The following is an 18,885-nucleotide window of genomic DNA, read 5'->3' as shown; positions in this document are numbered from 1 at the left end:
ACTTTCTTCGTTAGCGTATTTTTATTTTCCTCTTGGCTACAAGTGGCTTCGAAAAGTAAAATTGTAACCCTATAGTTCCCCGGCAGGAAACGAGGGGAAGAAATTTTGATTCGCGTAGCTGGACTATACCCAGACGGGGGGGGGGAGAAGTTTTTATTCGCGCAGTTGGAGTATACCCACTTTCACGATAGCATTAGTTTTAAATCGTTTTCACGTCGTATATAAGCCAACCTCTAAGCAATTCACTAAATATTTTCGATTTATGCAAGAAAATATACCGAACGGTCTTTGATCTCCATTATTTAATGTTAAAAAAAGTGCTTACATATAGACGAAATTAGAAACAAATGGGGATCAATTATCGTTATAAGCGACAAAAATATCTATTTGCTCACTTTTTTCTAATAATATTGGAAGCATTTCATTTGAAAATGTTATATTTTATCAGCATACACATGCATATTTTTTATATATATTCCATGTTTGTTTATTTATTGCTCAGCTGTTTTGATGATCTGAAACGTCCATTGGATGGAGAGAGGTTTTTTTTTTAATGTTGTGAAATTTTCTGGATCTGGATTGAAGTAAATTTCAGAAAGCAATTTGCAACATTATACTATTTGTTACGGAAGTGACGTAATACACTATAGCTTACTGCGCTATGATCGCGTCAAACACAGATGAAATATTGTGAAATCAAATAATAATAACTGGCATTAGCCAAGTATGTATGATCATGGTACAAAACTAAGTTCCGGTTAGTTCTATTTCCAATGAGATTCTTAACTGCTTAATATACTTCATTTACGTAAAACTTCCCAACGGGGTCAGTATACTTCTGACGTCCATGAAATTTTAAAGAATACCTGTGATGATCAAGGGGTCGATAATCGAACGTTCAACAGCAATTGATTGGTATAATCAAGATCCCATTGATTGCAAAATATGTATTAATAAAATTGATAATTTTTTATCGATATAAAACTTTAACATACAAATAAGTCAATTCTTACTCAAAACAACGGAATACGCTAAGTTTCGGAATTTAAAAATCACCCGAGAGGAATGTCCCAAAATTAAAGTTGTTACCCTATAAGGTATTTCTCCCAGCCTTCTTGGCATGCCTTCGTGGTCTGCACGCTGGACGCGTATTCCAGAGGTCGGCGGTTCGATTCCCGACAAAGGCGTTGCTCATTTTTCATCTTTCCTGCCTCCAAATTACCTAATGTCTCTACAGCATTATCGATAAAAGAAATCATATCTATAAATAATTATCAATTTTATTAATACATACTTTGTAATCAATGGGATCTTGATTGTACCAATCAATTGCTGGTGAACGTTCGATTATCAACCCCTTAATCATCACAGGTACTCTTTAAAATTTCATGGACCTCAAGAGTTCCATGCTCAGCCCGTTGGGAGCTCAGCCCGAACTAAAAGGGTGGTGGTTGATGATTCTCCACACCTAGGATTTGGCGATTGGGTCCCCTAAAAATCCCAGTCGCCCTTTAAAAGGGAGAGTATATAAGGTATTTCTCCCGCCTTCTTAGCGTGCCTTCGTGGTGCGGTGGTCTGCATGCTGGGCGCGTGTTCCAGAGGTCCGGGATTAGATTTCCGGCGAAGGCGTTGCTCATTTTTCACTTCTTTCTGTTCGAAAAAATACCTAATGTCTCTACAACTCACATTATTGAATTTTCCCTCTTCTTCAGTAAGTACAAGCTTTAGTCAAATCAATAACTTACTATAGAAAACAAGAAACAGGTTGAATATTTCTGAACGAGGTGATTTAAGAATTAGATTAAGCAATTTTATGCTAAATATTTAAAACATTGCATCAACACATCAAGCACAGCCATCACATGAATTAACATCACACTTTTTGAGAAATTAGAATCTGAGATTTTTGTATCTGTTAATTTGTTTTTACTTTTAAAATTAAAGATATCGAAAATATAAAAAAAAGGAAAATAAAAATTATGTCTAATAAACCGTTTTCGTTAAACTTTTATTCATATTCTTACTCTAATTGTTAAAGTTAAATCATGTATGTGCACAGTCATTTGTAATATTTTTATGTTACACGCGCTTTATATTATACATAAAAATATTAGGGGTCAACGAAGAAAACTATTCTTTTAAAAGCCGGTCGATTCAAGAAAAAGGTTAGAAACTCTGATTGATGTTAATATGGGCGTCCCCGGCTAAGAGATGGGGTAATGCACAGATGTTGCAACTTTGATACTTGTGACTCAGCATTTCATGGATGTCAGAACTGTTATCCAGCTTTCTTATGGTTTAAAATTCAATTTTACTTTCAGAATTAAAATCGCTGCTACGCAGGTATTGTTCCATAGTTATGAAAACTTTTACAGATGGCAGATTCATTTCTTATACTTCAGATGGATTTTACAAACATTTTTAAAAAAGTTTTATTTGTGAGGAAATTAATAATTAATGTGAGCAACTGCCTGCCTAAATAAGTAATTCATTATTTGTTGCTCTTAAGCCATTTAATTTAAAATTAGTAAAGAAACAACTTTGAATTTGACGTACATTTAAACAAAATATTCAATCAGTTTCGACGGCAAACAGATCTCTCTTCATCAGGAGCAAAAATTTGCAAGACTGGGAAGCAGCGGGCGTAATGGTCCTTATACACTACTGCATTTAGCCTACAAAGTTGTAATTAATTAAAGATGTACAGCGCAAATTACATGTAAAGACTAGCTGATTAATTGTTCACCCCTTCTTCAAGCAGCTATGACTCCATTAAAAAGAAAGTTTACCATTAATGTATTGAAAAGTTGCTTTGAGATAGAACATGAAAGATTGAGGTAATGGTAAGCATGGCTAACACATTGCAAAAGTATTTTTTCATATCTCACTATATTTCAGCTTCAGTTTCCAAAGTTCATTTACCTACGTATGGTTTACTTTGTGGTAATTAATTAATTATGTCAGTTGCTAACCTTGAGAACGGAAAATTCCGTATAGGAGGGTGACTTTCTTATTCGTTACACATGAAAATTCCTGCCAGCTTTTAATGTATCTGATTTCGGGTTGGATGTAGTATATTGGAAGATAAGGAATCACTGTACTAAGTTAGGAAGTCATTTTTAATTATAATCAAGAAAATACCATTTTATTCATGACATTTTGAGGAACTTTGAAATTTCCGGGCTAAACCCGTAACGCTCGGTGGATTAAGAAGATTTGGTTAACATATTTTCTCTATATTAACATGTAATTTTTCGAAAATTTAATACATTTACCTACATATTTTTTACTTTTTGATACGTTGTTAATAATTGCGTCCAGTTATTAAGAAAAACATTTAAAATATTTCATGCTGAGCTTAGAATAGGTGGAGGATGAAATATAGATTTTATTTACGTCCCTTTTTTCATTTTAAATTTCTTTAAATTAGATATCGTATTACTACAGATCAGAAAAAGTATTTTCTTATATCCGTCAGTCACTGGAAAAATTCATTGTATGATTAAACGACATCCAGTTGAAGAACGGACTTCTAATTTGTTTGTAAGATAAGTAGAATCTCTGTTATCAGTCTTTTATGAACCAAGGCCTTTAGTAATCGAGCCGGAAGTCAATTTACTTTGGGAAAATGTAGTAGTAACATTAGAAAAATACAATTAAAATCCGTAATATTTGCGAATTCTGTTATCAATGATTGATTCGTTGGCCTTTCTTATCAGTGATGGGTCATTTAATGGCCTTCGGATTTTATGCTTCGATAAAAGATTTGGTTTGCATGCGTTGAGTAACGAAAACAGCTCCAGTAGTCTAACACCAGCTGAGAATGAATTCCTATTCATGTTTCAAAGGATTAAAGGATGCAAAGACATGGCTGAAGATTTAGCTTCAGAATGAATAAATCTAAAAACCAAGTTTCGAACAAAGTTTTCGGGCGAACCAAGTTTTCAAAGTCTTAAGCAACAAAGAAATAATTCGCTCTGTAGATCCGGAGAACAATGAAAATTTCAGTGATGAGAGGGATGCTGAGGCTGACCATGAAAGTGAAACGGACAGTGTGAAGGCTTAAGCAAAGATCTTTAATATTTACAGGAACGTCCTAATGCTTCCCTTTTGTAGTAATTTGTCCTCCAGTATTTTAGGGGAAGACTATAGTTGATGCTCCGTATGAATTAAGCATATTAATAATTCAAAGCGAAATGTATCTTTATTTATTGTTGCTTGCGAGGAAAAATTATTTTTTTAGGCGGCTGCCTAGATTGCCTATGCTTAGATCTGGCCGTGATCATATAGATTTTCTGTTGTTCATAAAGGGGCATGTTCATGCGGCTGCTGGTAGAGTTATAGTATTACCACAAAAAAGGGTAGGTTGTTTGGGGAAAAAATTACAATAGTTTAATAAAAATATGTAAGAAATTTGATAAAATTTCAGAGTTATGTAAATCTTGACTGAGTTTGTTTATTTTATCTTTTCCATGACATGCCATGAAATAAAATCTTACATGGATTATTTATTTAATTGAAAGAAGAAAAAATATATACTATTAAAAGATTTTATTAAAAAGGCTAATAATAGTACTTGTGGCCTTATTTTAAGAATTTCAAATAAACAATCTAAAAAAAGCTTGACAAGAGAAAAATTGGCAGAACTTAAAATATAGTCTCTTATTAACCGAGTTTTCGATTATCCGACAGTTGCAATTATTTCGGATAATCGAGTTTCTTTTGTATTAGTCAAAGCCGATAATTATTTGTCAGAGCTGTATCATATTTCTTTTTCTGGAGGCTACCATTAGATACTCGGTACCTGAATTACTCAAGAGCAATTTTCAACTTTTATCTGCTGGAGCCGCGCAACCAAAACCCATTGTGCAACTAACTGATCGTGTTGGATCGGACATGGATGACTGCTGGTAAAACCTTTTCTTTAAAATGCGAGAACGGAAAAAGAGGCATCAAAATTAGAGCACTTGCAGAATGGCCGTGACATTTGTTTTTATTCAAGGTCTTTTAGAGAAAAAGTGACACAGTTCCGTAATAATACGTGAAGTGTTCTGCCATTTTTATTTACCTGATTACAAAACAAAGGACATCTTATTTGCTTGTTGTGTAAGTAATGTATTCGTGAGAATTTTAAAATGGTACGTTACGTTCCTACTATTTCTTTGCGATTAGCATAATTCTAATAAAATACTGGGCTTCTGCAAGTTTATTTATAATTTGTTTGCCAGGTTTCTTTTCACCATTAAAAATATATTTATAAATGAAAATAAATCAATAAAATTTTGTTAAATTCCAATTTTTGATTTATAATTTTTAGCTTCATGAGGTAGTGTCTGAAATGAATTGATATAGGTTAGTTAATTAGCTAATTGAGCTCGTATTAATAAATTTTAACAAAGCACGTAATTTCACCTGATTTTGTTCTTTTTTTAGTTTTACTTTTTATTTTAATTAATTATTTAATTAATTAATTTTTAGCATTAGAGCTCATTAAGATTAATCCTGTTCTTTAAAATTAAATGTAGATTCTTAAGCAGAGTATAATTTAACGAAAACTTGGTTTTTGTAATTATTGTACTCTTGTATTCACTATCAGATTAATTTGCCGTTAAAGTAAGATGCGGTGTTCATTGATTCATTAAGCCTCTTTTCAAAATGTATTGTAACTTAAATGTCGATATCACGTTGACAGAGCGATGTACAATTGAAAGGGAGAATATGATGTATGCAATTAATTTAAAACTAAAAATCTACAACCTTAAATACTTATTTTTAAATATTTTTCCGTTCTTAATTTAAAATAATTATTTTATGATGAATATTAGCCATACTTTGTCTCAAAAAACAGTCTTTAACAGTCCCTCGCTTTCATGTATGATATCATATTTCACAATTCACTTATATTTAAATCTAAAAAAATGCGACTTTTTGTAATTAAAAAAATTATATACCTAGTGCATTATGTTGAGGGAAAAATTAATTAGTCCAAAGGGGCACGTTACCCTGAAGGACTATTAATTTTGTTTTGGCATTTTGCGATGAAAACTATAAACGGCGAATCAATTTTCAAATTTTATTTTATTTTTCAAATTATTGCCACCAAATATTAGAGCCCTGTATTATATTTAAAGAAATTAAATAATGAAAAATCTGCATGGATGTATGTATATTTCTCGCACTGTGATAAAACAACGGTACCTAGAGCCATCAAAATTTGAATAACGTAATCTCCCATAGAATATGGACATATTGAAGGCCCTAATTTGAATTTGAAATCTGTTTTATTATCGATTTCATATTTAGTAACACTTCAACGAGTTTTTTATTAACAAACTCAACGATTTCAAAGCGAGCAACGGGAACACTGCACAAAATACATATATATATCTCCAGCGCGCGGAACTGTGTATCGAAAATTTTAAAGATATGCTCATTTAAAAATTATTTTGCAATATTGCTGTTGAACTGAATTTTATAGTTGGAGTACGTAGAATATGATATTTAATAAATAAAGACAACACACAAAACATTAAAAAAAAAGGGCCCCTTTGGACGTAATTTAAAATCTGAAACCTTTCAGATTTTTTTTTATTAAATATTTTGTTACATTAATACACACAAAAGTTACGTGAATGTGACTATCAGGAAGCAATACATTAAACTTTCTGAAATGTGGATGTGTGGATATGGTGTCTTAAATTTACTATCTAATCGTTAACTGTAGTTATATATTTAATTAGAGGGTTTTAGTAAAAATTAATTTAATCAATTTTAGCTGATATTAAAAATAAATATTCTGCATTAGCTTTTTCATTCTAGTTCATTTGCATATAATGTACGCGATAAGAATAATAAAGTTATACGACAGAAAACAAATAATATTCCTCCAATTACTGCTGTAATTTAATGTAGGAGCTCTCAAAGTGAAAATCGTTATCTAGTGGAGGATCTTTTATGTTTGCGAAAACATTTTTAATACTGTTTTGCCTTATTTTTTGTGCGTAATTTCACAAATTATTTTCTTTTAATCTATGCAGTTAATTTTATGTATTTTTAAAATTGCTCATATATAGTAAAAGTTTCAAGGATTTATATTATTTTAAAAGAAAGACGAAACATAGTTTTCATTTTGTGCCTGTGATTTGTTTTTAAAAGGTAATTTTTATTTATTGATAAACTCTGTAATTTATGATATATATATATATATTAAAATTTTAGCAAATAGATTTTTTAATAGAATGAAAAAATGCGAAATGAGAGTGAAATAGCTGTAAAATGATTTCGTCTAATTCAAATGAGTCAAGTATCGAAATGTTTGAGAAATGATAATAATAATAATAATAATAATAATAATAATAATAATAATAATAATAATAATAATAATAAAAACCAATCAGTGGCCACCACTGATAATCCCCATTTTGTATTCGATTCCCATGATTTTCTTCATATGCAATGTTAAAAGGAAATACTTTTATACACATTTCTGCTAGAGGATGATTTTTCCCCCCCTAAGCTTTGTTCTTCATGTTCGCTTGTAAACTTAGTCAGAAAGCATTTGGCAGCGTAGGCTGACCGCCACTCTGTTCAAATTTTTTCATGCAAATTTAGCTTTCCGGCAAATTTCTGCGTGCATACATTTCTTCGCGAACGGTTGTTTTAGGAGGAGCTAAAGTATGAGCTAGGCTTTGCTAATATTGTATCCTCCTATTTGTCTTGATCTGAACGGGAACCATTTGTCTGCTCGTAAGAGTTAGGAAATGTGTTACTGAAAAATTTGTGAGTTATCGTTAAATTGAGAAGTTAATTTTAGTTTATTGTGGAAGTTTTATTTTGGATTTTAATTAGTTGTAATCATTCTAGCTAACAGATGAGAAGAAACGAAAATCTAATGTTTCCGATAAAGTGCGAACGTCGTTAACGTGCACATTACCTAACTAATCTGCAGATTAACTGATTTTCTGCGTTAAGGGGCAAGAGTTTTTTGCATTTCTCCTAGTTACTGTGCACATTAACGGCTTCCGTATAGTTAAAGTTCAAAAGTTTGTTTTTCTCATTTCCTTTCCCGCTCCCTCCACTTTGAACATTATCTACTAGGCACCCGTTAATCTTCACATTGCCTACTAGGCGTTCGTTAAACTGAAAATAAGACCTTACTGGAGCAATAGCAACGTTTCTATACCCTTAAATTAAGATAATTTTACTTTTTATTTTTCGATATCTGAAAAATATTAGTTAACAGAATCAATCATCAGTCAATAAAAGAACTATAATACAAAGAATAAGACGGTTTAAAATATTATTACAATTAAGGAAGTGAATCTGCAAAATATCTGATAAAATTATGCTCACTAATTTGCGCAACCTAAAAATTGGTGACACTTTATAAAGTATTTCTACCGCCTTCTTGGCATGCCTTCGTGTTGTGGTGATCTGCACGCTGGGCGCGTATTCCAGAGGTCCATGGTTCGATTCCCGGCGAAGGCGTTGTTTATTTTTCATGACTCCTGTTTCCAAAAAATATGTAATGTCTCTACAGTGGCGCCCGAACTAAAAGGGTGGTGGATGATGATTCTCCACACCCAGGATTTGGCGATTGGGTTCCCTAAAACCCCAGTCGCCCTTTACAAGGGGGAGTATATAAGTTATTTCTCCTGCCTTCTTGGCATGCCTTCGTTGTGTGGTGGTCTGCAAGCTGGGCGCGTATTTCAGAGATCCGTGGTTCGATTACCAGCGAAGGCGTTGCTTATTTTTCATGTTGCCTGCTTCTAAAAATACCTAATGTTTCTACAACTTTGCATTACATAGCGCCTGGATTTTGCGACAAGCACACCTATTTGTGGTACATTTAGAGCTGCAGTAACATTTTCTGAAACCTTGCCCGATCAACAATTTAAAGTGCGGCTATTTTAAGCGCACAGAAACATTGCTGTTATTCCATCAAAGATCTTATTTTCACTTTAACGAGTGTCTAGTAGGTAATGTGCAGATTATCTAGGTAATTTTCGGATTATCTGTGTAATTTGAAAAATGAAACAGTTTTTCATGGTTTAGCGACAACAAATATAATCCTTTTCTATCTTTAAGAAATATTTGAAATTTTCATTCATTTATGCCTTCGATTACTGGGCAGTCTTGCTTCCAGCTAAGTAAGAAAGTAAGAAAAAATAAGTAAGAAGTATAAGTAATAAAAAATAAGTATAAGTAAGAAAAAAATCTTCGATACTCAGTTCACTGAATTTTAATAGATTTGAATGAAACCTCGTTTTTTAGATTTTCAAATTATTGAAGACAATTTATATTGCACATACTCGCTTTCTTTTTTTAAATAATCCAGTTTACTAATTTAATACTTTTAAATATCATGAATTAATTCTCTATATATTTAGAGCTTATTATCTAGATTTTATCAACTAAGAGCGCAAGATTAGGAGACGGGAGGTGTTGAATTATGGATAGACGATATGAGATCTCAAGTTAATCGTTTCTTTCGACAGTTTACCTTTAACGTTGTTGAAGATAAATCTCTCAACTGCCCCAAATAAACATATTGATAAAGAGAACCCCTTCACTTTCCTTGAAAGGTGACGAGTAGGTTTATTGATTGCACTGATGACAGTAGAAAGGAGTACAAGTCAGATAGCTGATGGCGGAAGAACTGCTAATTTTAACCCTTTTTTTTTATTTGAAACGGTTTTCTAACTATTAATTCTCAAAGCTGCTGTTTACTAAAGTAATTCAATTAGTAAACAAAGAATGAAAAACATTCAACATTCTTTATTAAAGAATTTTGTATTTTTTATAAATGATGCTAATTTTTCTAGCGATTTAAATCAATAACATAGAAAAGTATGGCTTTCCATTTCTGTGTCTCAATCATGATTTCTATATCACAATTCTTTTACGGACACGGGTTCGTAATGGATTGAATGCACACAAAACCGATAAAGCTTAATAAAATTTATTTTTCAAAAAAAAAAAAAAAAAAAAAACCTACACTTTACAGATCTGGAACTTTTTGCCCAAAAGTAATACTCGTACAGCTCTTTTTGGTATCAAATAGCACAATCAGTGGTTACCACTTCAAACTACCACGTTTCCCAAAAAATGTGACTTATCAAAAAATAAGCCCTAGCGTGATTTTTCACGGTACTCCTAACATAAGTCTTACCCCTAAAATAAGTTCTATTTAAGATTATAAGCCAGACGTTCATAAGCCATATTGCCGAATGACGAAGTGCAGATGCAACACACATGCACATTTGAAATAGACGGACAACAAACATTTGAAACAAACGGTTGTGACAAATTCGAATCTTCAGTATTCAATACGTCGAGTGATTGATAATAAATTTTGATGCTCAGATAAAGTGAGTGCAAAAAAGAAAGAGCTATTCCGTGAAGTACAAGAAAGAAATTGCCGAAGACTCCAGGGATAAAAATATCACAGATTTCTGCAAAAAGAAATTGGATCTACGAATGGTCCGACAGTGGCGATCAGAGTAGAGTAACATCAGTCAGCAGATCGACGAGGAAAATGCCAGGAAGCGTAAGTGTAGATAAGGTCAGCAATATTATTTCCTGAATTGGAACAATCATCTGTGAATGGAATGCTGAGAAATGAACAAAGTGCGCGGTTATTCGCTGGGCTGATTTTCAAGCATTTGCTTTTGCAATAGCAGCACAGCTAGATATATCGTCAGACGACTCCAAAGCATCATAATACTGGGTGGATGACTTCCTTCAGCGATATGAACCGTCTCTTAAAAGATCGACAGCACTATTCGAATTGAAAAATATTGAAGTGATTAAACGTGCATTTATATTCTAGTGTTTCGTTTATGCATCTACTTTTCTGAGTACCAACTATCGAACATGATTGATAGCTATGGATGAAACTGCAGAGTTAATGGGTGAAGAGTCTCAAGCTACCATTGATCAGAGAGACGCTTCTGCGATTTACATTCCCCCTATTGGTTGCGAAGATGAACGCTTTGCATGTTATTTTGGCAATTCATATCGATGGAAAGAAAGCTTTCCCTCTAAATCTCTAATGGTAAGAAAGAGTAAACATGTTCGTGTACAACGCATTTCAGGTATTTATGTTCTTGAAACTGAAAACGCTTGGTGCACAAAAGCAGCAAGAAGAAAGTGGGTCCATGTTATTTTTACTTGTTTTGCGGAAATGTCCAAAGAGGTATACTAAAGTGGGATTCTGCTAGCACTCATCGCATGAAGAACTTCCTAGCAGAAAGAAGAATTGATGAAAGGAAGATTTCCGCAGGAATGACTGCATCCCTCCAAAATCTTGATATTGGAATAAAAAAGACATTTAAAGACTATTTGAGAACGGAAATCAATGATTGCATTGAAAACAGCAGAATTGAGAGAAATCTACGAGAAAAATTAATGAAGCCTAAGCTACAAGAAATCGTTACTTGGGTAAAGAATGCGTGGAATAGAATAACGGACAGCTGTATTGCCAATGCCTTACGAGCAGGCTACATGGACTAGAAGAGTTCATATGAGGAAAGCTGTATTGCTCAACTTGAGTGGCCAATAGTCTTAGAGGAAATGAAGTCGCAAAACATTCAGGCCGGAATTGGAGCTTTATGACGACATTCCAGAAGAAGACGGCAACACGTCTGTATTGCACTGAACGATTTTTTTCATTTTTAAATGTTTTTGAAACAAATGTGAACCTCAATAAATTTATTTCCTGAGCCTGAAGAAATATGTTTCTTGAATATGAACAAACGTTAATTATTGTGCATCAAAAATAAGACTTTCCTTAAAAATAAGCCCTACCGTATCTTTTGCAGCAAACATTAATATAAGACCTGAAACATTAATTAAGACCAATATATTAATTAAGACATTAATATTTTCGAAGAAACACAGTACTAAGAACACTGAACATAAAGCAATGCAAAGACCTTCAAATACGTAAGCTCGTACTGCAATTTCTCAATACTCTGAACTAAACTGAAAACTCCAACTACCGTCATTTGCGAAATTATCGAGTCGATGCGTTTTGGCTGGAAGATTGTGCCTCTAAAGGCGCCTGAGAATAAATAAGTCTGTACGAGAGTCCCATGTAGAATAGGCTAAAAAGGTGCATCAACTGAAAACTGCTTTTTCCGTACTTTTATAGTTTGCCCCATCCTCAGGGAAATTTCCATTACCTTCAATTTCTCGAAAGCATACACAGTTACAGTTACATAGAGCGCGATACAGATAATGCTTACTTAGGGTTAGGACATTTTGTAAATTTCTCGCCAAATTTGGCAATAAAAATTAGTCGCCAAACCATCACCAGCTTGGCGCTTTGGCGAGATGGCCATTTACGTCAGTGTTAAATGGACTTGCCTATAACCCTATTTTTTTTTTTTTTTTTTCCGAAGAATGCTACGCATTCTGATGCCTCGTAACAATATGTTTGTTTCAACTAAAAAAATTTGCATAACTTTCCTATTTTTCCCAATTTTGATAAATTAATTCATCAGAAATTTTCTGGTAGAGTCAAAGCTATCAATATAGTTTTGAAACTTGAAATTTTGCTTTATATGATTTTTTTAAAATTATTTTTATGCAAGTATGTTTATGATTATCTGATTGTATTTTGAAGAACTGGGAGCTAAGTTACGTACTAAATAATCAGCTAATTATAAAATTATATAATAAAATACGAATTAAAGCACTTAGATGCATTTTTAATTGGATTTTGTTTTCTATGAATGAATGAATATCAAATTCTATGAATTTTGTTTATTCATATTTCAAATTTTTATAATATAATTCAGAATTAGGCACATTAATGATTTTATAAAAAAATTACATCTAAATCTTTGTGCAAAATCCCTTTGTGCAAAATTTATAAAGCTCTGTATGCATGTAGAACCAACGTTTATCAACTCTCAAACTTAAGTAGTCAGTTTAAAGGTCGAGTTTTCCCTAATTTGACGAGTTTCTGCATTTATTAAACATCTAATTCTTCTGAGCTCTAATTTCATATCTCGAGTCCTCCTAATATTACGGCGCTTATTATGTTTTAATGCAGTTCATTGTATGCTAATTAAATATCATTTTCATTATGTTTTGAACATAAGTATTTTTGCGTGCGTATGGGTTCGCCATATATTGAATGCACGCAGAACCGATAACAGTTTGATAAAATTTACTTTACCAAAAGAAGCATTTCACATTTCTGGAATTTTCCACAAAAATATTCGTACAGATCTTCATGGTATCACAGAGTACAATCAGTAGTTACACATAACTAAGGCCGTTAAACACAACGCAATGCAAAGTGCATCTGAAGAGCGAAGCTAACACGGAGATATCTCAATACTCCGAACCGCGCTGAACTAACAAGTAACAACTGAGAAACTAATGTTCTCTCCGGTCTCATATAGTTTTCCCCCGGCAGCCGAGAAATTTCTAATACTTCTGGAAATTACTGAAAGGCATATGAGGGCCGGATACTGTTACAGTTGCATAGAGGATCAATTACAGATATTCAATTACGCGTACCCATTGCAGTTATATATTCACATTATTAAATTACGATAGCGTTACATTATTCAATTATGATACCCATTACAGCTACTAAAATGTCTCCAAATTGTCACCAAGCTTGGCGACTTTTAACGATTTTGCTACAAAATTAATCGCCAAAAGAGTCGCCAAGTTGCCGATATCTCGCTAATTTAGCGAAATAGCACTTTACTTAATGTTAAATAGACTTTTCCCTGTATTCTTACTTTGCCGGCAGAGCATCGTTTCTTTCAAGCATTTCATGTTACATTTTACAGAAAAATACAACGATTTTTTTATTATTTTTTTACACATACAACGATTTCATTGAAATTATTTAGATACAAAATTCTTAACTATATCACGAGGTAATTTTTTTTTATAGTTTTCGTTTTTTAAATTTAAGTTCGAAGTTTTTAAATGAGGGTTGCCATTCTGAATCTGAGGAAAACTTACCATTTATATTGCTAGTTTTAATATTTGTGAACTTTTTATTTAATTTATTTTCGTTTATGAAAATGTTGTATTTTTCTCCCTTAGCAACAGTATCAGTACAATCAATATCCACCTAGGAATTATGAAAGACCCGAAGAACCTGCAAGACCTTGTGCTGGCTGCGAAGGAAGCGGATGCAAATGTATAGGTGAAAAGGGATCAAGGGTAGATAAATTCCGCATACTTTTCTAATTATTACGTAATAAAATTTTCCTATTAAAAATTGTATTTTTCTGTCTTTTTGCACGATGAGTAAAATGGATAGTTTTAAACTTTTATTCCATAACATTCCGTAAGTTTTTATAGATCACCAAGGAAAGGAAGGAAAAAATAGAAAATGCCCAATCATTTTATAATTTCAAGAAATGTATAACAATTAATCAATTAATAACATTAAAAATTGTACCTTCTCTTCTAAATATTTTTGCTTCAATGTGCATGTTTTTTGTTCTGCTTAACTTATATATAATTTTTATTTCAGTTAATTCTGATGTGAAATAAAACGAAGAAATCTATTCTGTATAAACTGTTTAGGTTAATATCGTTAATATTATTTTACTTTGTAGAACAGAAGAGGAAACGTTACATGGGAAATCGAGGAATCGTTGCTAATCATAATATATCTTTCAATCATCAATATTCTGACTGTAGTTTTGCTTTGCTAGCATTTTAAGCTTGATTTACCATCATATTTATTTTCTTTTTCACACTGTGCTGTTGGCTTCTCTTCAGAAATTGCAATAAAAATGTCTTGGATTGGACTTATAAATTTGTGTAGCTTCATCCTACTTGCCTTTCTCCATATATGTGTAATGTTCCTTTCAGTTATACTTTCAAACCCTTTTTAATATCAAATGTACTTTCAACGAAGTCCCATGCTGTTGTCTCATTACTGCATATTTATACTCGGAATCAGGTTTTTCAACTTTAAGTTAGTGTTAAGCTCTTAATCCCGTTACAAAATCTTAGTAGTAAAATTCAGTTATCTTAGTAGTAAAAATCTTCAATTTCTTCTGATATGTCACGAGCTACTCATCTTCCTTTGGTGCTAATCAGGGAACTCTTTCATGTGGGAATGGTCATAGATAATCTGCAGCACGAAAAATCGAAACTTTTTTGTAATTTTTTTTGCGGGGGGGGTGGGGCAAGGATAATTCAGCAGAGTGAAATAGTATGTTATTTATATCTTAATGGTTACAACATTATTTAAAAAATTATCTCTCCTGATGAACGATTTCTTTGCTATTTGTAATTCTAACTATTTAATTAATCAATATTCTTCAAATGCGTTCGCACAAAAAGGAAAGAAATGAAATTGGAGCATGATCTCATTTCTCTTACTGTTGCTTTTGAGAATTACTGCAAGATATATGAAAATTAAAAATTATGCTAAAATTACAATGCTACTCGCATGCTCTGTTTCTGAATGATTAATCATAATTCCTAGATTCATTCCTCTTCATTTATCAGAAATAACTTTGGTGTATCAAATATTATCAAACACTATTTGTTACTGCACCATAAGCGTTATTAAATGTGCATTGTAATTTTATTTAAGCTGCATGGGTTTATAAAAAAATTCAGTTACCTGAGAAAAATTTTAAAGAATATCTTCAATAATTTTGCGAAATAAGATCAATGTAATCCGAGTGTAATCCATCTTCATTAGTTGGTATAATGTCATGTCGTTAAATTCATTATATTTATTGCAAATACATAGTTGCTCCGTGGTGTTTACATAACAAAGCCATCTTGTTGATTTTCTTAAGTTATTTCTTTTTTATAGGTTTCTTTAAGACAAATAATACAGGTCAACAACTTCCTAATAGCCGATGATTAATATGATTTTCTTGATAAACTTATCTTCGTAACAAATGGTTATTCTTATCTTGCCTTTCTGTACTTTGATCACTTTTTCAGAAAGTTGTAATTCCACTGAAGTTTTTTTTTTTTTTTTTTTTTTTTAAATCTTTTTAAATTTCATGTTCATGATCTTTAATTGTTCCTAAGCGCAATGTCTTGGCAAAATATACTTAATGGCCTGTTTTTATTAACATTGTTAATATTTTTCTCTAATTTAAACATTATATATCTATTGTTTACAGGCGTCTATAGAACCTAAAGCTTAAGAACTATGAAGATACGTTTAAAATTAAATTGATTCATGGAAAGATCTAACTTTAATTTTGAATTGTGGTAATAATGTCTTTAACCAAGTGAATTTATTTTCCAAAACTAACTACTGAATATTGTAATATTGTTTAGGGTGTTCCGGGACCACCTGGACCTCCTGGCGTACCTGGAAAAAGAGGATTCGAAGGCCCAGAAGGTTTGCCTGGTGAAAAAGGTGAAAAAGGAAGCCATGGCGTTTCTGGACCGAGAGGGCCAAAGGGTGACAGGGTACGTTGAACTTCAACGAAATCGAATTTCAAGATTTTCTAAAAAGTAGTTCATATTAACTTTTCTTCGTAGTTATTCTTTATTTCCCTTCAAATCAGTTTCTTCTAATTTTAGGGTAAAATGGGAGTTCCTGGCTTTCCCGGAGTGAATGGCATTCCTGTAAGTATTGTTTTTGTATATCTATCAAATTAGTATTCTTTAGAAATAACTAATATTGTTTAATTGAGGCAAGCAATGGATAAGTTACAACAGGAGATATTAGGTACACATACGAATTTCAGAAATGACTCTGGACAATGTTACCTGATGATTATATTATTTAAGACAATGTTATATGATGATTTTCAATTATTAAAACTCAGTTATTTTCCATTAGGTGATAAGAGAAACAGCAAGAACACACAACTATTACCAAGTAATTGAAGACATTTATTTGAGTCAAACTGTAAGGAACAAACCGATGATGACAATGGCAATATGCAACGCAAATAAGAAAAATAATATTTAGTACAATTCATCCTTATGCTAAATTCCATGATTAAATATTTTCCTAATTCAAAGCCTAATAAACGTGCCGAGAAAACAAACCGTGTTTATCAAATTTGTTTATTTATTTATTCTACAGAGCTGCTGTCCTATGGGAACACTGCTTCTACTCTGTAGAACAAGTTGGCTAGTAGCGTCGTAGCCTTTCTTTAGCTGCGTTGATTTTAAAAGTGAATTAATTACTTTATACATTTACCTAAAGAACCCGAGACTCATAATAGGGAGAGGAGTGCATAAATAAGAGCAATATAAAATAATTATTTAATTAAAATAAAATAAAGTTCTGCATTATGATTTATACTCGTTGAAAAGTTAGAAATACTTTTAGTTAATTATAAATTACCTATTTTACTGAAGCATGTGCCATTTCTTTCTTGTAGCATATAGTGATAATTAATTAATTTAATATTAACTAACGCAGAGACTTTTATCGTCTTCGGTTATATATTAATTTTTTATTGTACAAAAGCCGTGCTATATCAGTCGGATATGAGTATCTCCAGATTTATTTATGCAATCCATGCAGTTGGTTCGTTGCTATTTAATAACTTTTGGAAACTTCTGAATCTGAATCTTGTTCATTCAAAGACTCATTAATTTAACGACGACGATTTGGTTTTCAGGGACTTCCTGGAAATATGGGTCCTAGGGGTCCACCAGGCTTAGACGGATGCAATGGAACTAAGGTATAGTATTTGTTTGGTGCATTTAGTTCTAAATACTTTTTTTCCATAAATGTGATGAATAAATATAATAATTAAACAAATTTTAAATTAATTGAAGATGACCGGAATTTATTTTCCTTATGGTAAATATTACTTCCTGAAATATGCCTTCTTTCTAAATTAAATTTTAGAGTACTGAATTTCATAATTTATATTTCTCTTATGTTTTAGGGTGAACCTGGAGCGGATGGTTATCCTGGGGATCCTGGACCTCGTGGTTTTCCTGGACCACCTGGTGTAAAAGGTGAAAAGGGAGAACCTGCTATTGGACCACCTGGTATAAAAGGACAGAAAGTAATTTTATTGGATTTTATTGCAGCTGCTTCCGCAAAATTTATAATTTGCCTTTCATAATAAAATTGGTTTAAGATTGTGTTATATTATTGTGTTTTTAAAATGAAAACGTCAACAATTGCATGCTTCTTATGCAGAAATTTTATAAGAAAGCTTACTTTCTGATGGTTGCAGAGTTTAATATCCTTAAATATCTGGTGCATCTTGCCATATATTTTTTTCTTTTTTGGAGACCAAATTTTTACTGCGTTAGTGCTACAGAATTGTGATTTTGCATTTGTCTGTAGAACACCGATTTGCTTACTAATTAAAGTAATTGCTTGTGCAATTTTGCTGTGATTCATTTGTTCATTTATTAATATTTTTCATTGTCATTTGCTAATGAGGTAGGCATTGATAGGATCTGTTAATATTAGTGTGCTAAAAATTATTCCAAGCTAAACATCAATTAATATTCTGAATAATGTTAATTTTTCATATTTTTAGTAAATTTTCCCACCGGTTGTCGTACCTTTTTATATTGTTTTTGATGAAAGTTACTGGAATCGAGCCGCGTTGTGTTCGTTGCGCTGAGGCGCACAAAGCTTTCAATTGTCCAGAGGATAAATCTGAACCTCCGAAATGTGCCAACTGTTTGCAAGTTGGACACACAACCAACTGTAGAAGATCTGAGAAATTTCCACAGCAGAAAGTGACTCCCAAAACTAAAACGTTCAATGAACGTATAGTGATGAATAAATCATATGCTCAGGCATTAACTACGGGACTCGCTCCGGAAGCTATGAAAATAATGACAGAGGCCAAACAAATGTTCCAACAACTAAGTATGTTGGTCACCTTCATTAAGGAATCTGGAATTCCTTTTCTGTGCAAGAAATTAATTGATGAA

General features: G+C 32.3%; 1 protein-coding gene across 1 annotated transcript in view; it reads left to right on the top strand.

Annotated features, from left to right (window-relative positions):
- Positions 1-18,885, top strand: part of LOC118195887 (uncharacterized) — a 235,872-nt gene that overhangs the window by 127,705 nt on the left and 89,282 nt on the right. The window contains exons 3-7 of the mRNA XM_085812832.1: positions 14,077-14,196; positions 16,297-16,431; positions 16,546-16,590; positions 17,601-17,663; positions 17,874-17,996. Of these exons, the coding sequence (XP_085668958.1) occupies positions 14,077-14,196; positions 16,297-16,431; positions 16,546-16,590; positions 17,601-17,663; positions 17,874-17,996 (486 nt within the window). The remainder of the gene's footprint in view (positions 1-14,076; positions 14,197-16,296; positions 16,432-16,545; positions 16,591-17,600; positions 17,664-17,873; positions 17,997-18,885) is intronic.

This window comes from Stegodyphus dumicola, chromosome 3 (genome assembly GCF_044657685.1).
Source record: "Stegodyphus dumicola isolate Sdum_Otavi_A_Nest chromosome 3, ASM4465768v1".
NCBI classification, from domain to species: domain Eukaryota; kingdom Metazoa; phylum Arthropoda; class Arachnida; order Araneae; family Eresidae; genus Stegodyphus; species Stegodyphus dumicola.
The sequence above is the reverse complement of the archived record's forward strand: the minus strand, read 5'-3'. Positions and strand labels throughout refer to the sequence as shown.